The sequence below is a fragment of the Phalacrocorax carbo genome, chromosome 4 (genome assembly GCF_963921805.1).
Source record: "Phalacrocorax carbo chromosome 4, bPhaCar2.1, whole genome shotgun sequence".
Lineage (NCBI taxonomy): Eukaryota > Metazoa > Chordata > Aves > Suliformes > Phalacrocoracidae > Phalacrocorax > Phalacrocorax carbo.
In genome coordinates this window covers 26,036,156-26,058,957 of record NC_087516.1, presented here as the reverse complement: position 1 = coordinate 26,058,957, position 22,802 = coordinate 26,036,156, and the positions used below count along the sequence as shown (strand labels likewise).

General features: G+C 39.4%; 2 protein-coding genes across 7 annotated transcripts in view; both read right to left on the bottom strand.

Moving 5' to 3' along the window:
- Positions 1 to 19,592, bottom strand: part of WDR19 (WD repeat domain 19) — a 50,131-nt gene extending 30,539 nt beyond the window's left edge. Inside the window, exons 1-14 of one of the 2 annotated variants that reach the window (XM_064449302.1) lie at positions 19,520 to 19,592; positions 17,979 to 18,070; positions 17,829 to 17,894; positions 14,869 to 14,994; positions 11,969 to 12,084; positions 11,257 to 11,372; positions 10,021 to 10,101; positions 5,807 to 5,919; positions 4,354 to 4,527; positions 3,094 to 3,164; positions 2,167 to 2,339; positions 1,955 to 2,069; positions 1,128 to 1,234; positions 592 to 714 (exon numbers count right to left, since the gene is read on the bottom strand). In XM_064449302.1, the coding sequence (XP_064305372.1) occupies positions 592 to 714; positions 1,128 to 1,234; positions 1,955 to 2,069; positions 2,167 to 2,339; positions 3,094 to 3,164; positions 4,354 to 4,527; positions 5,807 to 5,919; positions 10,021 to 10,101; positions 11,257 to 11,372; positions 11,969 to 12,084; positions 14,869 to 14,994; positions 17,829 to 17,894; positions 17,979 to 18,070; positions 19,520 to 19,564 (1,518 nt within the window). In that variant the 5' untranslated portion in view covers positions 19,565 to 19,592. Of the gene's footprint in view, positions 1 to 591; positions 715 to 1,127; positions 1,235 to 1,954; positions 2,070 to 2,166; positions 2,340 to 3,093; positions 3,165 to 4,353; positions 4,528 to 5,806; positions 5,920 to 10,020; positions 10,102 to 11,256; positions 11,373 to 11,968; positions 12,085 to 14,868; positions 14,995 to 17,828; positions 17,895 to 17,978; positions 18,071 to 19,519 lie in introns of those variants that run through there. The other variant, XM_064449303.1, reaches the window with a different exon arrangement.
- Positions 19,593 to 19,784: 192 nt separating this feature from the next.
- Positions 19,785 to 22,802, bottom strand: part of KLHL5 (kelch like family member 5) — a 67,712-nt gene continuing 64,694 nt past the window's right edge. For all 5 annotated transcript variants that reach the window (XM_064449300.1, XM_064449299.1, XM_064449301.1 and 2 more), the window contains one exon: positions 19,785 to 21,309. In XM_064449300.1, the coding sequence (XP_064305370.1) occupies positions 21,253 to 21,309 (57 nt within the window). In that variant the 3' untranslated portion in view covers positions 19,785 to 21,252. The remainder of the gene's footprint in view (positions 21,310 to 22,802) is intronic.

Here is a 22,802-nt window from a genome sequence, read left to right as displayed (position 1 = left end):
AAACTTGAGGCTTTCTGTGGGTGGGGAAAGCAGCAATTTGGGGGTGGAGAAAGCAGAGGTTTGAGGTGTTTTCTGTTGTGTTTGTTGTTTAGCTCACTCTGCTTTCTGGAGACAAGCTGTATTTACTCAGCAGTTCTCTAAATAGGGCAAGTGCCTGCCTTGTTGCTGAGAGCAGCTTAACCTTCAAAGCTGAAAAATCTGCCTCCAAGGAAGAACCACATATTCTTAAGATCAGATGTACCTAATTCAGGCAGGAAGAGCAAACTGATTTGTGATTAACATTGTATTTCAATCAGTGTCGCATAAAGAACACTGAAAGTAAAAGGCAGCTTTTGAAGTCAATTTTAAAATTTGCACACATCAGATTGATCAGTTGTGAACAAACACTAGTAAAAGCAAAACTTAACCCTCCTGCCAAAGCATCCCATATAAATGCAACAGTAAAGGAAGTTGGATGCACTTTTGACTGTATTTGCATAAAGTTACTGCACAGAAGTACCTTTTTTTTTGCTGGAAGTATGAGTAATAATTCAAATAACTCAGAAATATATTCCATATAAACAGATCTTTAACAACAGAAGCAATACTCACATCTGTACCGTATATGAGGAAGTCACTAGTTAAAGCATGGCACAAAATTCTGTATTTATCATCATCTGCTGGGAATAGTCGAGTTTCTCGTTCTTCCTGAGCATCCAAACCTTCACTTTCTATCTAAATATAAAGAACAGAATGAACTGAATAACTCTACTGTTAACAATAAGGTATCATAGTTTTACCTGTATCAAACTGTAAGGCAATGAAATGAAAACACCTCGCATGTGTATCCCTTAAAAACCCAGCATCTGCTTCTGTCACATTCCCACAGACTTTTAGAATAAAACTACTAAATAGTTCACAAGAAAACAATTTTTCTTCATGTGCTCTAGAATAGGTTGTATTTCTAAAGTCTACAAGAACTCAGCTCCATATTTTTATTAGCTGGCAAAAAAAATTCTGAAGTATTTTTAATTTTTACCTTCATTAACTGAAGGTCACTCAATTTTCTCTCGTTTTTAAGATTACATTAACTTATTCAGCTTAGACCAACTCAGCAGTTCAGCACTCCAAACTGCCAGAGCTCTTACCATATGCAACTGGACTTTACCCTCAAAGAGAGCAGCGGCGTAATCAGAATTAAGATGCATACTTGCTACCGTCCCCAGGTACTCCACATCTTTAAGCTTTTTTACATCTGTAGAATTCAAATGGAAAAGGCAAAAATATTTTGATTTTGTATAGGTCTTCTCTTATCATATCTAAATTTACAGCTGAGCACCAGATGTGAAAACACTCAACCAATCAGAGAGGGGACAAGTCACATGTAAAGACACTTTCTTCCTAGCAGCCAGAGAACTGGTTAGAAAATACAGAAGCTCTTTTCCTATGCAACTCTGACTAGTATTCTTACAGTTTTGATAATTCATTATTAGTCAAAAAAGGTGATGCTTAGAGAGACATGAAAGCTTTAAATCCACTGTCTAAAATTTGGACATAGCATAACCAATTTTACCTTGCCCCGCACAAAAAACATGAACATCTACCAAATCACAGTCCCTAGGTACTTTGCCAAATTTAGTATTTAAAGATACGGTCAAATAATGTCTTGAACACCTCTAAGTCCTTCATTGGTTAACAACATGATCTGAAAAAAAAAAAAACCAACCCCAAAAAAGAAACATTCTACATTTCGTTACCAATACCTTGAGGCTGAAGCTTTATTTCTATTATTTACAACGCCTTGTCATAACTGCTTCAGTTTGTGAAGGTCATTATTCGGTCCTAGCAGGACCATATGGCAATTCAAGTTGTTATTGTACTATGTGGAATATCCAGAACTGCTAAACACAATACCGAATTAATAAAATAAGACACAATGATGCAGTAGTTTTAAGAGAACTAAGTTTATGCTTACTATTCTCTCCAAGTGCATAAAACCAAGCCCGATTGTTCATTCCTACAGCCAAATGATAAACACCAATAGCAACAAAATTGGGCTCTACTTCAACAGAGACTGTGACTGGTAGCTCCTGTAAGAAAATAAAACAATATAAAATAATTTTCATCACTATTGAGACTTACTTTATTTATATCTAAACGAAATTTAAAAGGAAGAGGTTATCATACTCTCTCCACATGATTTGCTATAGTAACTTCAAGAAGAGAAGTGAGGTATGCAATCCGCGTACTGCAAGCATCTCCAAGGATTGGAAGCTTTGTCAAGAAAACATGGAGGGATCCTCTTCGTGTAGATACTGCCAATAACTGTCCATCATCTGTCCAAGCCAGCTGATCTACACCTAAAATATTCACAAGTTTTTGCAAAGAAAAAAAAAATCCTTTCTTTAACTACCGAAACCAAAAACAATTACTTTGCTTTAAAATGTAAAAATGGTAGGAATGAATACCTAGGAATATATGTACTAATGTATGCAAACATAACCAATTAATATAATTCCAAGATTAACTGGAATCACTCAAACCAAACCCATAAATTACTATTTTAGCATTTTCCTAAGGGTGAAGACTTGACAGTAACGGAAGTATTTACAGACACTACAAGAGGAGATAATGGTGGTAACTCATTACCCAAGAACATAGCCTTGTAACAATGTCCTGGAAGCCACAGGCACAAAACCTGTATGTCAGGATGAGAACAGGTTAAGCATCGTATGTCGGTACAAGAGATGCTGAAAATCTCAAAAAAACCCACCAAAATGAAAAAATGGAAAGAAGCAGAAACCAGTTAAGTATATTACTTTTGTAATCTGAATTATACTGTATTACAGATTCAAAAAAGCAAAACACTAACAGATCAAATATTCTGAGAGCTGTACTTATCTATACTTTGAACAGATAAAATAAAACATGTTCCTATTTTGCTATGGGTCACCTAATAAATACAAGTTGAGAAAGAAGGAATTTATGATAAATTCTACATTTACACAGTTTTTCCAACAACAGTACTTCCACTTACGTAAATAAAGTCACCATCAAAATTCTGTTTTACTTAATTTGCAAAAATTTCTATCCTAATGGAGACTGTTAACATACCTTTGTTTTCATCATCCAAGCTTATTATGGCATACATTTCTCTCAGGTCTGACAGATCATGGATTTTAATGCTAAAACAAAAATAAACAGTCATTCTCACTAATACAAAGCTCAGTCATCATAAACTGGAAGAAACCCAACCTAATGAAGACAGCCTAATGGAGCAAAAAATAGAGCGCAAACACAAAATTACTTCTGTTTCCTGAAGAGCAACACACACACATTGTTATCCATCACTCTAAATAGTATACCACTATCCCTGTACAAAAAGATTGGCTCAGAGAACTAAAATTGGAGGAAAAGGCACAAATACAATTCAGAAGAATAAAGGGGTGGGAAACACACACTATTTTTGCCTTTTGACCTATTGCAATACAGGTTAGGGTGAAAACACATCCCTGATGGAAAAACACTGCTTGAAACACAGATGCAAAAAACTAGCTTTCAATCCTGCTTCATATAAAAAGGGACAGAGTGAGAGTTTACTTATGCTGTCACGTTACTCAATATATGCTAAAGAACTCCGTAAAGAAATAATACAATAACTGAAGTGCTTGAAAGTTGCACCATGTTTTGCTCATAGTTATACCACTCTTGATGTGCAAGCATGGTCAGCAAATCAGCAGTCTGTTAAGGTCATACACAGAACTGAGGACAGACAGAACAGTCTGACTTCTCAGCTCCTTTTCCGTTGAAGAATTCAGGTATCACAGAATCAGGGAGTAGCAGACGAGGAGCAGAAGATGATATTCTATCATATGCACAACATATTTTGGAAAAAACTTCAGTCTCTCTATTTTTTTTCTTAATTGCTCACATATTTATACTTTTGTCTAGATTGTAGGTAAGACCAAACACTAGAGAGGAGGATATCAGGATATCAGCGTGCTCAGTACAGCTTTAAATGAATGGTTCTCCTATTGCTAAGCTGAGCAGATATTTATGTCCGATCAATACATCAGAGTAAAGAAATTTGGACATTTTTGTAGCCAAATAACATAGTAGAAAGAGAAAGAATCAAAAGGAATAGTCTGTAGTTTAATTTTGTTTGGTTTGCTTACAATTAATTACAGTAAAGTTAGTTACAATTGTAGAGATTTTGGTCAAAATTAGCTTCTCCTAACTTCAGGCAGAGACAGTTCCACTGAGCAATTCATCTCATCTTCTCCACACTGACTTCTTAGGGAGCCTAACTTTAAGCCTAACAGGTACAGTTATGTGAGAGGAACTCCATTCTTTATGTATAAAACTACCACTTACCAATTGTCTCCACATGATGCGGCTTTGTTTAATGACTGTGATATAGCAATGCTGCTTAGATTATCCTTATGATTATGAGCTTGAAAGATTTCTTGACCTATCTCACGAATGTGGGTAGAAATTACTACAAAACACCCTCGTGAAAAACCAATCATAATGTAACCATCACCATACCTGTTACAAAAAAAACCAACAATTAAGAGAGATCTATTTATGCAATACGCAAAATGCATTTTTTTTTTTTTAAAGACACCAGGAGTAACTGTCAATGCTTCCCTTTAATAGGAAAAATAATCAAATTATGGGTGTATATATATAATGTAGAACAAGAGTATAAAATAGATTAAAGGAAAAACAACCAAAGATTATTTAAGGACAAAACCATGTTTGTCCCCAGAGTTTACTCATAAGTCATCTTTATTCTCTCTTCTACATTCTATAATGCCACTTTACTTTCAGCAAGCTGCATATGTGGCAGTGATGCCAGGAGAAAGATCTCTGGTATCTTCACTGGAATAAGTGTGCCAGAAGGTGGAAGCTTCCATTTCAGGGTTCTGGCTGACTTGGTCCCATCAAAGCTATGCTAGAAATAATAATGCCAGCCACCGTGCCCTTAAGGTGTACTACTGCCAACACAGTGGAAGCACCAAAGCTACAATCTGTATTTGTGAATAGTCTGTTTACTTTTCTTAGCATCAAATAGAAATAATGAGGTTAAGGCAGAAATAGTTACAGCCTGTATGGATGAATTCAAACACTATCTCACCAGCCTAGTTGCAAAATAATAATTTCAAGGGTAACAGCCCATGTATGCCTCCTTAGATACATAGCCTTAACTTAAGAAGCATATAGCCACAGGTTTTCTTACACAGTTGTAGTGTAAAGGGACAAATGTCAATTCCATGTTGACTGAACAGGCATTAAAAGACAGGTGTCATGATTCAAAGATATAGAAACAGTACAGCTGCTTTTTGGGTACAGAGTTGAAACTTCTAGTTTGGGATTTCTTCAAAGGAGCATTACCAATAGGATTACATAGCAGGGAGGCTACAAGAACTCTGCACAACTTTGGAAACAAACAAACAAACTGAAGGATACTGCTCCACCCCTACCTCTTTCATCAGTTACTCATCCAAAAAGAAAATGACCTGTGAAACCCCCAGTTTCATCTCCTGTCAGGACAGCAAACAGTATTAGTGTTCTAAAGCTGAGTGTAGCAACAGCAATTACATTTGAAAATACTGCTTTTATAGCCATTGAACTGTCAAGCAAAACAATTACAAAACATAGACTTCTTTGCATTTGGAAAAGAATTAAGGCGGCCACAATACATCCAAGAAAAATCCAGTGTAAGCAAGAGATATACAATTTCATTTCCAGCATTTATCAGAACTACATGGAAAACCTTCAGCTTGTTAATACTAGAATGCTTCATTAAGAAAGTTCTGCTCACCATCTGTAGGTTACAATACTTCCATAAGGCTGCTGAAATTTCAGATCAATCGGGTTATCAGGATCATTCAAATTAAAAAGAAAGAGAGTCTTCTTGCCGACCACAACACTTACCTGCCAATGAATGAAAAGAAAAATTAACTCGATATGAATGGCATAATTTTAAATTAAGGCCCTACTTCTTCACTAAAAGATGAGATTTAGGACTTCCAGTAATCCTTAAGAATCCCATGGGATCTGAATTCTGAATCCTTATCAGCAGTGAAAGAGATTTTCACGACATTCCCGTTGTGAGCCAGTGGCTCACAGATCTAAATGCAAGCCCAGCAGAACATACGTCTCAAATTCAAGACTTTTCCCTACAGAAGCATTAAGTCAGCTCCATTTCCTCAGAGGAAAAGGCAGCAGGTCACAGGGAGTTATCCTGATGGACTCCTCTCACGTGAACTACGATGTGTTTTTTGATCCACAGAATTTTTATTTGGGAGGTTGAAGGGAAAACCATCATAACAATGCTGTCTCAAGTAGCTTTCTGAGATTTCAAAGATAGAAAGACAGTCCCAAAAGAATGCTTAAGCATGCAATATTTAGTTTGATATCAGTCTAGGTCAGTGCATTTTATTTGATGAATTCCATAGAGATGTTGTACTTCATAGTGGAAGACAGGTCGAACTCTGGGTTTTTTTAAATGATTATTTTTGTTACTAGAGTGCGTGTTATTGTCAGGCAAGAGTAAAACACTCATTTTAGAAAAAGCAAGGAGAATCAGCTTGTTTCACCTTATTTTTTGACAAAGACACTTTGAAGGGCTATTTACAGTTTACTTCACATGGCCTTCTGTTCCAGCTCTCCTTGTCTAAAAAGGAGACAATGGTTTATTCCTAAAATAAGAGCTAGAAGAATGAAATACAAAGCTGGTATTTTCAAACTGAGAAAAAGAGGCATATGTTGACCTAAAGATCCATTAATCCAGAATTACAAACTCAAATTCTGACCTATAATTCCTAAAGTTAACCCAAATATAAAAAGTATGTTTTCTGCTTTTTAAAACAGTTTCCTTATAATCACAGAATCACAGAATGGCAGGGGTTGGAAGGGACCTCTGGAGATCATTTTGTCCAACCCCCCTGCTTGAGCAGGCACACCTAGAGCAGGGGGCACAGGAACGCGTCCAGGTGGGTTTTGAATGTCTCCAGGGAAGGAGAATCCACACCCTCCCTGGGCAGCCTGTGCCACTGCTCTGACACCCTCACAGGAGAGAAGTTTTTTCTCATATTGAGGTGGAACTTCCTGTGTTCCAACTTGTGCCCGATGCCCCTCGGCCTGTCATTGGGCACCACTGAAAAGAGTCCAGTCCCATCGCCCTGACACCCACCCTTTAGATATTTATAGGTATTGATGAAATCCCCGCTCAGCCTTCTCTTGGCCAGGCTAAACAAACCCAAGTCTCTCAGCTTTTCCTCATAAGGGAGATGCTCCAGTCCCCTGATCATCTTCGTAGCTCTCCGCTGGACTTGCTCAAGGGGTTCCACATCTTTCTGAAACCGGGGGGCCCAAAACTGGACACAGTACTCCAAATGTGGTCTCACTAGGGCAGAGTAGAGGGGGAGGATAATCTCTCTCAACCTGCTGGCCACACTCCTTTTAATGCAGCCCAGGATACCATTGGCCTTCTTGTCCACAAGGGCACATTGCTGGCTCATGGTCAACTTGCTGTCCACCAGCACTCCCAGGTCCTTCTCAGCAGAGCCGCTTTGCAGTAGTTCAGCCCCCAGCCTGTACTGGTGCATGGGGTTGTTCCTCCCCAGGTGCAGGACCTTGCACTTGCTCTTGTTGAATTTCATCAGGTTCCCCTCGGCCCAGCTCTCCAGCCTGTCCAGGTCTCACTGGATGGCAGCACAGCCTTCTGGTGTGTCAGCCACTCCTCCCAGCTCGGTATCATCAGCAAACTTGCTGAGGTTACACTCTATCCCATCATCCAGTTCATTGATGAATATGTTGAACAGGACTAGACCCAGCACAGACTAGCGGTGGGGAACACCACTAGTGACAGGCCTCCATCCAGACTCTGCCCCATTGATCACGACCCTGAGTTCTGTTGTTGAGCCACTTGTCTGTCCACCTCACTGTCCACTCATCCAACCCACACTTCCTTAACTTGCCTGTGAGGATGCTATGGGAGACAGTGTCAAATGCCTTGCTGAAGTCAAGACGGACAACATCCACTGCTCTCCCTTCGTCAACCCAGCCAGTCACACCATCATAGAAGGCTATCACGGTGGTCAAGCATGATCTTCCCTTGGTGAATCCATGTTGACTGTTTCTGACAACCTGCTTGTCCTCTACAAGCCTGGAGATGACCTCCAGGATGAACTGCTCCATGACCTTTCTGGGGATGGAGGTGAGGCTGACTGGCCTATAGTTCCCCAGGTCCTCCTTCTTGCCCCTTTTGAAGACTGGAGTGACATTTGCTTTCCTCCAGTCCTTGGGCACCTCTCCTGTCCTCCATGACCATTCAAAGATGATGGAGAGTGGCTCAGCAAGAACATTTGCCAGCTCCCTCAGCACTCACAGGTGCATCCCATTGGGGCCCATGGATTTGCAAGGATCCAGTTTGCCTAGGTGATCTCTGACCCAATCCTTCTCAACCTATGGTAATTCTTCCTTTCTCCAGATTTTTTTCTCTCGCTTCTGGGAGCTGAGATGCCCAAGGGCCAGCCTTAGCAGTAAGACCGAGGCAAAGAAGGCATTTGGTAACTCCACTCTTCTCTGCATCCTGTGCTGCCAGGGCCCCTTCCTTGTTCAGCAGTGGGCCCACTGTATCCCCAGTCTTCCTTTTACTGCTGATGTATTTAAAGAAGCCTTTCTTGTTATCTTTGACATGCATTGCCAAATTTAATTCCAAGTGGGCCTTAATTCCATTGCAGCTTAATGATGAAGTATTTAAGAAATGCTATTTCTTAAACTCTTCTAAGAAATTACAGGAATTATTTTTTGTTACAGGGGAAGATGTTAACTCTAGTACTACTTATTTTGATTCAACTTGCAGATTGGTGGTTTTTTTCTGATGTCATAACAGCCTGGAAGTAATTGTTATCAAGCCAAGCCCCCCGCCCCCAACAACAACAGACACCTAGACAAGAAACGCTATGTGGTTTAGAGCTGCTGACGGACCATCCAAGCACAAACACCAAGAGCTACATAACTACAGAATGTTGTCTAACATTTTACAGCAAACTTGAGAGCTGTAATAAAAAACCTGCAAAGCCTAGGCTATCACATGCCCCAGGAAACAGCAGAAGAAATAAAGGCTTTAGTCCTCAGTTCCTGCATTTTCAAAATATCTGTTAATTAAATTTCCCTAGGAAGCAGAAAACATTTCACTCCACGCAGAGACAAAAAAGCCCTACAAGTCCTTGTCAATGTAAACATGGGGAAAAATTATTTCTTGACACCTGTGCTCCATAGATCAAATCTGACTGTGATAATTTAATTATGTTATGTAACTGTATAGATCTGGACAAATTCTAACACTCTACCACCTTTCTATCCATGCATTTTCTATGTCTTGTCTTGGTATTTCATTGCTGATCATTTAATAATATCCTCTGCTAATAGTTATAATTTCTCCATTCTTCTGTACTTCACCATCGACTGAACTGATGAACTTTGATTCATTCAAGAAAGACAATGAAACTGTAGCCATTTAGACAGAGACACGATAACGCTCATGCCAGAAGCCCTGACACCAGGGCTTTTAGTCTCATTGATGCTGAGGTTTGCATAAGATGAAAACCTAGAGAACAGTAATCTGTCCCCAAATTGAGAGCTGAAAACCTGCTCTCTGAAAGGCACCATCTCTGCAATTTTGATAATTCTGCTCCATTTCCATCTGCCACATTGCATATACTGTTCTGTATTTATTTTATGTTGTATGTATTTCTTTAAGTCCATCTATTATATTAACTACTACTGCAAAACTGCTATGTTATGTGTCATATTGCTAACTGCTGCACTTTTCATGAACGCATCCTTAAAGAACAAAGGGGTATGGCTTTACTTTAAAGGAAAGTTTTGGAAAAGGAAAAAAAAATCGTCAACACCAAATTTTAAGTCAAGGAGGAACAAGTTGCTTCCGTCCCCATGCTGGTTGCCAGCAGAATCCCTGAAACATCAGATTAACACTTTTTGCAGTATTTTGTATTGACTTCTTACTGTGCTTTCCCTGGTGGATATTCTTTCATCAGTCTTCATAACTGAAAACTGCATATCACTGGGATCTGAGCTTACCGAGGTCTGCAAAAGAGAAGTTCAGATTGAGAAATCAACAGTTATTGTAGCAAATAGTGATGATAAATAACTGCATTATTCCTGCCCTGTACATTTCAGTGTTAAGGACAGATAGAGTTGTTATTGCATTTAGTACTAAAGCTAGGAAAAAGTTGGAGAAAACACGACCTCTGTTTGGATCATAATGACAGTACTAACTGAAGCAGTACAAAGAAGATCTCTCCATTGCAAATTCAAAGAAGACCAAGAATAAGGCATACAGGTTAAATATTTACAATGCATTTTAATGTGGACATACCTGATCTGGTTTCGGCAGTGATAGCAATCTAGTTGCTTTTGTAGTCAATATGAGGCTACAAAACCTCATAAGCAAGCCTTGCTTAGGTCTCTGCTGTCTCAGCTACACTGCTTCTACTATCTGAGCCAGCTAGTTTAAAGCACAGACATATCCTAATAAATTTATTTGGGTATTCTTCTCCAGTTGCGATCTTCAGACATAAAGACAGAAGCATATGAAATGAACTATCAAAGATTTGTCCTTCGATATGAAATGCTGTTCGTTAGAGTTAAAAAAGTGAATTATATTCATTTGCACATTATACAGTAACTGTTGTTGCTTGGAAGGACTGTGATGTATGCAAACAAACAGAATGCTTGATTAGAGAATCTGAGGGTACCTGGAGGAAGCACTGGAATCAGCCTCTCAACAGCGCAATGGAGGTCCAGCCTAGGAGTAATCCTTGCACTTCAGAGGCAAGACCTTTGTTTAATCGATCTAAAGCAAAACCAACACTAAAACTACCTCCTAAAGACCTTATAAACAGCCATATGAGAGCTGCCCTGTACTGCTACTGGGGAAGTCAACCTAAGACTACAGTCATAGGATGCTCTTGTAACAGACACTGATCAGGATCAAGCATGAGAAGCATGTTTAGGCAGGATAACAACAGAACTGCAGACTCTAATATCATAAATCACATTGCATAACACAGAGGCTCAGATGTTTAGATATGCCCTCATCCTACATGAGGTTTCCCAAAGGCTCCTTGTCCTTGAAAGCAGCGGGACTGAAAAGGCATAAGCTCCCATAGGTCCCAGGTTTCTTGCGAACCAGGAGTATTAATGTATGCCTTAAAATCAAATGGGGGTTATAAACACTACCTGTCTTATAGTATCCCCTTCCTGATTGCTTATAGTAATCATTTTGTCTTCACCGCCTAGAGCCAGAAGGTTTTCAGTACTCCAACAACCACAAGTAATCCGCTTAGTGTGCTTACCTGAAAAGGAAAGAAACCTATACAACACAAATGAACACAACCACAAAAAACCAAAACCAAAACCAACACCAACCAAAAACCAAATAAAAAAACCTGGGATGGAAGTATGCTCTATTTGCCACTCAAACACAGATTGTCATACCGTGAAACCACTTGTCAGAGCAATTACAAATTCAAGAGTAATTTTTAAAAAAAATCTTCTACTCCCAGATGGAAGTCTTTTGACCTTATAGGAACTTGCACAGTCCCTGTTCTTTGCATCAAGTTTCTGGGGACTGTGCTATATCCTTAACCTTTCTGCCCAGGAGTACTCAAGAAGGTAAGAAAAAGTAACTTAGCAACAAGAACAACCACACAAATCCTCTGCAAGAAAGATAACACAAGTTTCCCATGAGGCAGTATCAGGTATGTGTCTATATATTTTTAACTTATATACCATAAAAACACTCTGGTATGCACAACAAAACAGAAGGTGCAAGTTGAGTACGAGCACATTTTTGACTTGCATGTTCATATACAGAACTAAAAAAGAATCTAAGTATATCAGCAAAATTCCACTTTCACATGTGCAAGCTTAGTTTCAAACCAATGCATACCAAGGACAGGAATCTTGCGAGAAGTCTGACGGTTATATATAAGTAAGTTTCCCTTTGTTGTTCCGACAGCAAGTAAAGTTCCAACTCGAGACCATAATAAGAAAGACATTGCATCCCTAAAATAAAGAAAAGTTTTACTTTGTATAGTAGATTCCTTTCATGTGCTTACATATAAAAATATTTTGTGTATTTGTTTTGAAGTTCTGTGAAATCACACAGACCGAGCAGAATTTTTAAATTAAGTAAATGTTCTCTAGAAGTTTCAGAATTATTTAAGTGTGCACAAAATAGCTGAAGTAATAAAAAGTTGTATGAGGTAATGTAATAAGACTTGTACAAATGAAAATGCAAACGTCAGCAGTCTTTGATGGACTCATGGGTAATTTGGCCAAATACGAAGCTTGAGAAAACACTCAAAGATACCATGAAGGTATGTGGAATTTTCCAGTCACTTTCTGCATTGTTTTTTTCCTCCTTCAACAATCCTATGAATTCAGCCAACTCCAAGTAAGTAGGTCTAGTTCTAGTCAATGTAATAAGAAAGTAAGAAAGAGCCATTTTAACTTGAAGTTTTGGATTCAGTAAGGCCTATTTTAGCATAATTTAAGGATACACAGATAACTACTATGTATCACATTTTTAAAAAAGCGCCTCTTAAGCAAAACAGTTTTATTCAGAATTTTCTAACTATTGCAGTTATTTCCATCAATGCCTCTCCTATCTTTTTAAATTTTACTGAAAGCATGCAATAGTGATTTGAAACAAATTTCAGATACTGACACATGATATAACCTCCAATATATATTTGGTTTGCATGTGAGGGGTTTTCTTTGTGCTTTCCTACTGTTGAAAAGAGGAGGATGCCAGAAAAGCCTGATTACCACACTGTTTATATGTCTTAGTGCTTACTCTGCCTAACCAGTAACACTGTGACAAACGGATTAGGCACTTAAATTGACACCTACTGTTCTAGCCAGACTGCCTCCAGAAAGTGATTCACCTCAGATATTAGAAAGAATGATCATGAAGGACTGCAATAACCACATACTCCATTCTGGTTAAGTACCTTCTATGGTCTTTTTTGCTTGCATACTGGCAAGTTATTCTTCCCCCCCAAATACTTGTTCACACATGAAAAGGAGGTACAACATGGTCTATTCCTTCACACAATATAACATGTATATGCATCTTCATAAATTGCTTTGATTATATAAATAGCTATCGTTTAAAACTGACCTATCAAAAAACCCCAAACCCCTACTTGGGAAAACTTCACCAGAAAAATTTTTTTAATGCCAAACTTGCTGTATTCCACCAGAAAATAAGATTATAAACAACAGTCATGATAACATATGTGCTAAAAAGGCATATTGTTGATAATATGTAATAACTAATAAATAATACCAAAACTGTAATGACTAAGAAATAAATGAGTAATCCACAAATACCTAAACAAGATGCCTATATAATGCTGCATATAATTAATTAGACAGTAGGAAAAAGCAACCACTTTAAATTTCTCATTTGTATATACAACCATTTGCTTGTTTTCAAACACGTGACATGTGACATAGTGACATGTTTTACTTGTCACATGTGACAAGCCTAACATGCGACTTAACATTCTACTGACAAACAAGCTTCAAAACATAACTTTATTAAATCACGTACAGGTTAAGTCACTGTGTATTTTGTGCAAAGTGGCAATTCTTCTACTTTTTCAGGACTGGAATAAGTTGTATAGAAGTTAGGTTTTGTTTCAGTAAAGTTCAGTTCAGTTTCAATGTACACATAGAGGATGCCAGGCTGTAACATATGGAAATATCCCATAATAAAATGTCCAATATTCCAAATTAATTTTACAGAGCACAAGTGCACATGTTAATGGAAATACGGAATATGGAATATTCCAGAGACAGAGTTTTCAACCTAAGTCTGGAAAAAACACCACCCTCTCAGAAACCAACATATTCCCCACCTCCCAGTTTTTCCAGCTGAACTGAATTTTTTTTCTTTAATGGCTAAAATGCTCCAATCTCGGTATCTTTGACTACTTAAACAAAACAAAGCACCAAAACCCCACAAAAACATACACAAAGGGAATTTAGAAATGAAGGGTTCAAACAGAAGTAGTGTTTGTTTCAACTCAAGTACATAAAATAGCAGCTGTTTCTCTGCTCAGATGAGTGCCCTACCGAACATGGGGTAGATTTATTTTCACTCTCTTTCCTACAGACAGAATGTTTATGTAGAGTGCAATAGTTCAGTGGAATAGATTCAAAGAAGCTGAAAGTTTAATTGTTAAACCAAGCTGTGTGTTAACCCAATGCTTGATTTTTATGTAGTCCTCAGGAGTTTTAAGCCTTGGCCAAATTCAGAAAGGTAAGGATTTGAAGCTTAGAGTAGGATTGCCTTAGATCTCTCCTCCCGTCCTAAACCTATCTGCTTTGTGAATAGCATTTTAGTCCCCTTATAAATCCAAGGGGAAAAAATCCTAGCACTGCTAAAATCACTTCTGTTACTTTTAAGCTCCCTTTCGGTTGCGTGAAATACTTTGGAGAAAATGTAGCTGGTGCTGATACACAAAAAATTCACCCATCCTTGTTGCTACCACAAAGTGGAATCATTAAAGAGAAGCTCTCTGAGGACTTCAGCGTTGTGGACAACTAAAAAAAAAAACAAAACCACTACCAACCCCAAAACCCCCACCCAAAACAAACACTTCAAAATGAGCAAGGGGTACAAAAAAGAATTTAGCAACAAACTGTAGCATATGAGTTTAACAGTATATGTGCTATGAGGACTCCAATAATATGATGCTCTTTGCAATATATCCTCCATGTCAACATGCCACAGTGGTCCAAGTCTTCAAATACATACTTTACATGAAACTTTCTTACCTCATGCCACTGTCTACTTGGCTTGTTTTGTTTGTGTTCGCATCCCACAGAAATATGGCACTAGATTTGTCTGTGATTATTGCTAAAGTATCTCCATCCTTATCCCAGTCCATAGCAACACAGTTACTGAAGAGGAAAAAAAAGACAACTTTCACTAAAAATGTTAAAATATGTTTGTAAGTGTACAGAAACCGCCAAAATTATTCAGTTGAAGTCCCTGTCCTTCCTTGTCCCTCCCAAGGAATCCCATGACAGACTGCAGATTTATTTGTAAAGTGTACTTTCATAGCAACCACGCCCTTACTCAAATCTCACTGAAATGACGGGCTGAGAGGAAGGTCATAGAGACTGCTACCTACATTCTAGTACTTGAAATACTGCCACCTTGATTTTCAAAAGACAGTGAAAGTCCCCTGTAAGGTTCTATTTTGTTAGAGGCTATTCAGTGTTGGGATTCTTTTTCTCATAGTTCAACAAGTGTAATAGACTTACACAAGAAACCTATGCAGAAGCAGGAAAAACCTCTACTTGCATATAATTCCCAGAATGAAGAGGACAGCAGACTTACCCATAAGTCTCTAGTAAATTAGAAACAGTGTTGTTTACAACACTTATTTAAAGCATCATATACTGCAGACTAAGAACCTATGCTATCTGATACCACTCTTTTCTTTCTAAATAAACTCATAGTTTCAGGTTAAAAAGGTATCTCTATGAAAAATTTCACTCTCGTTACCAGTCAAATGAAAACTCATGCAAGCAATTTCAAAAGTGTCCTACTGAAACATACATTACTGTAAACTAATTCCATAAGCCTTCAGTTCCACTTTCTTCTTTCTTTTTAAAACCTTAGCAGTTTATTCTAGAGAATAAGTATGGCCTATTCCCAAAATGCACCCATGAATACTTAACAGCCTGTCAGAACATCAAGAGTGGGAATAACAAGGACAAAAAAAAAAGGGGGGGGGGGGGGGGGGAAACGCAGATTGATAAGTAGTAAACAAAACAAATTCTGTCAACATAATGGTAAGAAGGTGCTTATAACATCAACTGTTACAGCAGAGAATATTTGACTTTCTGACCTCCATTCTTATGCAAGGAGAGGTCTAGCAGTTAACAACTGCGGTTGGTTAACAGTTAACCAACAAATAAAGAAGCAAAGTTTGTCCTGAGGGGGAGAACCTCCATATAAGAACACTTGTTTCTGTTTAAACTGTGTATCATAAAAATTGAATTTTATTCTAATAGTCATAATTAGAATTTATTCTTTGATCACAGCAAAAGGTTGGAAATAAGAATTCAAAAGAACTACCTAATCTAGGTAGATGATTTGCTGATGGGCCTCAAAAACTCAGTACAATTCGAACTACCATAAGCAGATGTCAATTACTTTGGCAAGCATTTATGATACGTGGCTATTATATGAGTTTTTTCTCTTCTTTGCCTTGCTGTGAGAACACAACATTATTTTAAAACTGGTTTAGATGTTATATGTTTCCCTGAGAGGTCACATCTGTCCATCAGTGTCCACCAGTCAGGTAGGCTCCCCTTCACCCTCACCAACCCACAAGACAGTAGAGGATCCCCAGTTCAACACAGGCTCTTCTCAGAGTTCACCACTGATTCCACACAGCTTTCCTCATTTTTGGAAGTTTGCTGGACAGAATGAGCAGTTATCATACGTTTTGCAAAATACAGCGCATAACAAGCTCGGCCATGGATACTACCAAACAAAAGACACTGGCGTAGCCAGCCCACGTTACGTGTGGCACCTAACCAGAACAGGATTTTGAAACAAAACAGCAAGATGCAATGGTCAGTAAGATACAAGTGAGTCTGGTAAAGACAATGAGAATTGCATCTCTTGGTTTGGTGCAGGGTGGCAACTACCATGAACTGCAAAAACCAGATTTCTTAAGAGTTCTTGGGGAGCTAAGTGATTCTGGCTCACATCTAGTGATGATACAGAGATATGTAAGGGACATTCTAGAAATGAAGGTTAGACTTCCGGATTAGAGGATTCAGACTTAAAGCCTCAGTGGGAGTTTTGCCTTGACTAAGGGCTCCACCTTAATCAAAATGAATCAGGTTGTTAGAAATTAAATAAAAAAAAAATTCAGGAATTTGCATTGATACTTAAGCTAAGACCAGGTAAAACGCTAAAAAGAAACGAGGAGTACACAAATGAAACTATTGCTACATCAGGTAGCAATGGTGCCCAATAAAAGTAGATTGATAGAGCTAAACGGTGTGATGACCTAACGTGGCAGTGTTTGCACCTAGGGAGGTTTCCTCTGGGCCATATCTATCCTGTTCCTATGGATGATTGCCTTTTAGCAGTTGGACTGCATCTTCCAAAGCACACCACTTTTTAAACTTCACCTGAAAGGAAACCAGTTCATATGCTCCACCGCCACTCTCTGATGTGAACACAAGCGTGATAAGCAAGAAACCTGTGAGATTCACTTCAGAAGTACACTCTCAATCTAAAGTAGAAATGCCAATGTATACATTATACCAGTGACATAAGCAAAAGCACTAAACCAAAAGGGTATCTTTCCTCAGTACGGGTACAATAACAAATAACTAGAAAACTGACAGTGGCAAGAAAGCAGTTGCAATAAGCATGACGTGGATGTATACAACCTCATTATGCTCCTTCTTAGTATGACAGATTTTTCTCTAACATTTTAATGAAGTAGGTTGAGTTTATTACTAATAAGGAGTGCTTTGGGTAGAGAATATATTTTTCTGACTATCCATGATAGCTTACTATGAGTTCAGCTTTCACCGTCTCAGATTCCATACAAGCTCATCAGTTTGTCTTCATTTTTAGGTATGTTCCCCAGAGATAGTATCTCTTCCTATGAAGTTCTCACATTGTATAAAGACCACACCAGAAGAGGAGCATGCTTAAAGAAAACAACAAGAAAATAATTTAAACCCATCTTAGTACCTACCCTGGTAAGCTGATTTCATTTCTCTTCTGACCATGACGATCAAAAATTTTCACAGTGCGATCACCTCTAAAAAAGATTAACATATAGAATAATTCTCTTTCTCCATCAGTGATTTCTATGAACAAATGCAATAAATATTTGTAATCTTACCCTGTTACAGCAAGGAAATTTCCCGAAGTTTTCTGCCAAGCAAACTGCACAGGGGAACCAGACCAAGTTTTTTCTAATAGACTGAACACTTGCTGGGAGACAAAAAGAAGTGGGAAGTTACATATCTTAAAATCATAAGCATGTAAAAATAAACAACCTCCTAACACATTAGCATGTGTGAGCACTATGGAGGAAAAAAAATCCCCAAAAATCTCAAACACAACTTCTGGGTGATTCTAATGCACCAAAGTACCAAAATTCCACAGAAAAATATTTTGGTTTGTGCTAGAAAAATTGAAGTTTTTGGTACTGGGAGTCTGCATTGAGAACTCCTGTGACTCAATGACAATTATTATTTTTTCTTATAGAGTTACTGGAATTAAAAAATGGCATGATACTCTCCCCTTCATGTCCAAAGACCAGAATGTTTAGTTTCATAAATTTCATGGGAAAGTGTGAGACCAGAAAGCATCCTTAGTGTGTAAAACACAGAAGGCTCAACATCTATGCTTTTAAAAGGGAGAAAAACTATTTTCTCCCCTCTGAAGTGTTGTGTCTTAAAAGCTGAGACCTAAATGCTAGCTACTCAACCATAAAAAAAGATTCTGACTAAGAAAGTTTCTCAAATGCCTTTTCCTTACACACTACCCGTTTTTTCTATAACTTGGATGTAAAATAAAGTGCACAACTTTGTTTCACAGCTTGCTATAATGACTTTTTTCCTCCCATGTCATCAAATAAACGCCCACATCTGGTGTCCCCCAAATGCCTGGCAGGCTCACTCAAGTCTTTGCCAAGGGTCCCCCCATTCCTTCTTTTGGGTGAACATAAACTGCAGTATTGTTCACACTGAATTTGCATTTCACTCATAAAAAGGGTAAAATTATGAGCAACACACCCCAAAAGCACAAAGAACATCTGACAATTATGTTTGAATTTGAAAAGTTTAATAAATCTGTAATAAACCAAGGATGAAGAAAATCATTATGGGAGCGCGGGCGAGCTCCAGCTCTTCGAGCTCTCGCTGCAGGGTAACGCACGAACCAACCCCCCCAGGGGGGCTGAGTAAGAAACTTCCCTTTCGGCCCAACGGTTTAACAGCTGCCCGAGGAGGGTCTCTCGCCCCCAGCACTACGGCACAGCGACCAGGCGGCGGGAGACGTGACGGGGGAGGCAGGAGACCCGGCGTCCGGCGGTAACGCCTTCGGGCGACGCGGCGGCTCAGACAACCGCCGCGAGAAGGGCCAGCCCGGCCGGAGCTCGAGCCTCGGGCGGCCCGTCCTGGAGGCCATGGGCACGGCGGGCGGCGGGAGTGGCCTGAGGAAGCCCCATCCGCGGCCCCAGGCTCCCGCTTGCCGGAGGCCGACACGAGCGGGCGGTTCCCGCCTCCCCTCCCCAGGCTGCCCCGCCCCTGCGGGCCCCGCTCGACGCCCCCGAAGGGGACCGTGCGGCAGGGACCAGGAACCACGGCCACTGCCCCGACGCCGCCGCCCCGGGGCCGAGGCTCCCCGCCCGCCCGTACGGCGGCCGAAGAGACTCACCTTCATCGCGCCCACCGCTGGCTGCGCGCCCCCCTCCCCGCGCATGCGCCACCCGCCCAGCTCGCCGCCGTCACCCCGGAGACGAAGGGGGCGGAGGAAGGGCAGCACCATGGGCACTGGAGGGCGGAGCCGCGCCCCGTCGTCCAATGGGGAGGCGGCGGGCCGCCCGATGGCCCGCCCCCCGCCGGCGGCGGGAGGGATGCCTGAGGCGCTGCTCCCCACAGCCGCGGGGAGGCGGAGAATAAAGGCACTGACCAAGCAAGGGCGCGCTTAGGTTGAGCTGTATTCGATTGCAAACAGTGCAGGTTTCAGCACAGAGTTTCACGGCTTAGTAATTTCTTTTAAAACAATAAATAGTTCACTGAGAGCGTTAACGCCTTTAAAATTACAAATGTACAAAGACTTTGGGTATCAGACGTTTCAAACTTTTGAAAAACATTCCATGAGCTCACATCTTCCCCTTTTCCTTACAAACATGCACATATTGCCCACTGTTTTGAAAACAAAAGGAACAAGGCACAGAAAAGAAAATACAAAAAGACGTTCCATTCAGACCATTCAAAGCAATTCTGTGTAACAGCATAGGGCTCAGGAAAGGCAAATTATAAAATACCTGAAAAATTAGATAACTGTTAAATAAGGTAACTGATTTGATACAATCCTGCGAGGCACACACAACTCCCCTGTAAGATGCTGGACATGCTTAAGTGGTGGCAGTTAAGCATCTTACAGGATCGGGCCCTTTACACTTCGAAGTAAGCTTACTAGAAAGACAGACAATTGTTTCATCTTATAAAATTATACTTTTCAGATTAGTGCAAAGCCTCATGTAAAAATGTATTTAGTCTAGATGTAATGGAATGCTTCAAAAATTCCAAAGTGCAAATATTAAATATAAATCGGTTAACTTTTAATCACACTTTAGAATTCTTCTAATAACTCATGCTTATAGATTTTTTTTTTTCCTTAAAAATAGCAAAGTAAATATAAGAACGAATGTAGAGGAAAAAGTATAATGTTCTGCATCTCACGTAAAAACTTTGAAAATCCAAAAAAGTACACTGGATCTCAAATCTCCAGCAAAAATTATTAAATAGCAGATTTCTGTTAGCATAATAAGACAATATTTAAAATAAGCCTTTGGTTAAATAAAAAGTTTGCTAAACTAGGAATGATGATAAAAGTGCAAAAGATTCACCAAATACACAACTTCATTTCCAAGGCAGGCATTACGCCTGCTGTTTACAATGGTTTGCATTGGTTTGTCAGCCTGCACTGTAATAGCTGAGATACCTATAGCCACACATTTATTACAGGCAAACTAAATATATGGGGTCCAATCCTATTACTTTTTTCATCCAGAGACAAGATGCAATTATATCAGTGGATGCATATCCATTTAGAGCCATTCCTCTGCAGGTTTGGACTGGTAACATTTGATTATTACAGTGAGTTCTCTAATGAGCTTACTCATTTTTTCGCACTTCCTAAACAGAAGTCCTCTGCTGCCAACTGGCTGGTGGCAGCTGATCTTCTTACAAATAGAATTCCTGTGACGTATGGGTTACAAAGATGATTTTTTTAAAAAGTGCTTAAGACTTGAGACCAAACACTTCGCCGTGGGAGATATCCTGCACCTTGTGGGTTTTTTTGGTGCACTGGTAGTTTGCTTGAGGAAAAAAGAAATTGTCTGAGTCTATGGAGGAGAATGTCATCTTCATAGAGAAAATAATTTACAGTTTTACAGTCACGACACATGCTCCAGCTCTTCCTAAGCACAATGGTGCAACCTGTAAGCAAAAAGAAAAAAAAAATCCATGAGATCAATGCAGTCAGCTTTAACTGGTTTGGTTTTTTTTTTCCCTAAAACTGACAGTGTTTAGTTAATGCTTGTAATAATATTTGTACAGCTGCAGCAGAGTGGCAATATCACTCCTACTCTGTTAATGTGACAAAAAAATTAGCAACTTGGTCCAAAACCTGGATAAAAACACAAAGAAAAGGTGAAGATATTTTATATGATAGAGTGAAACACTATGGAAGCAATATCAAACCCCAAGAATATGAAACAATTCCTATTGATAATTTTAATTTCTTGGTGTTACAGGAAAAAGAATCCTGTGTTATGGTACAAACCAGACACCTGAGCTAGACAGTGCAACAACTCAGTAATGGTCGGCAAAACGATGCAGTTTTCTCTCAAACAGAAAATGCCAAACCTGACAGAGGCAACCTCTCCCTTTTACTTAAATATTTGTTAAAATCCTGTTAAAAGTTCTTGAAATGAGAGTAATTTCCCAATCTCCATTATTTTTTTGTAAACAGAAGTTACTTCAGGCAAGACCCTTTTCTGCTGAGATTCTGTTGGACTTGAAAAGAGGAAGGTAGTTTCTAACACTCACCTTAGCTTCCGCTTTTAAATTATATAGTACTAAAGTGCGTGTGAATATTAGTCCGAGGTCAAAAAAAAAGGGTGTTTATGCCAACTCCCCAATTTCTTTTTTTTCCCCAGTAACAACAGACTTATCCTGAGCTGTTTGTGTCTCTGAAAAACTTCAGTTGAGAAAATTCCACTACCCTCTTTTGAGTTGCATGTAGATGAAGTGGTAGCAGACCACTGACTTAACGAGAAGGAAGGTCCACAGACACTTCCAAATCACTCTAGGAAGCGTTCAAAACTGTCCTATATAGTGGGATCACGGGATTCAGTGTGATAGAGGGTCAAGGCTAAGGATACAAAGGTATCTACAGTCACCACCTAGACATTATGCAAGATTCATTTATATGCAATGGTGAGAAAGACTGTTTCTCTCCTCTGGTACACATTTTTTTTTTTCTTCCTTTAGCAGGGGTTGTCATTACCACTGAAGACCCCAAGCTCTGATGAGCTTCCTAGATGACTTATGTTTTAAGATCTTGCAGCAGTATGAAGTGAGGAAAAATAGACAGCTCAGTTTTCTGTGTTACAAAGATTTTCATAGAGAGCAGTTCAGTCCTCTTTTTGAATTAGCCATTTGGGGCCATTACTGGGATAGTATATTCAGGAGGTCAGAATTCAGCTGCCTAAATACTGGTGTCTAATGCTATCCTAGATGACCTCGGACACTCATCCTGGCCTGCTGCTGGACTCCAGAATGGCCTTGGTCTCCCATAGATTCTGTGCTGTATCTGCCTTCTGTGGATGTAGACACTTTTAGGGTATCTCAAATGGCAGTAGATACCAAAGGACAGCCTGCCCAGCATATCCTTGTGTGTGCTCCTCCCACAGAGGAGCACATTCCTA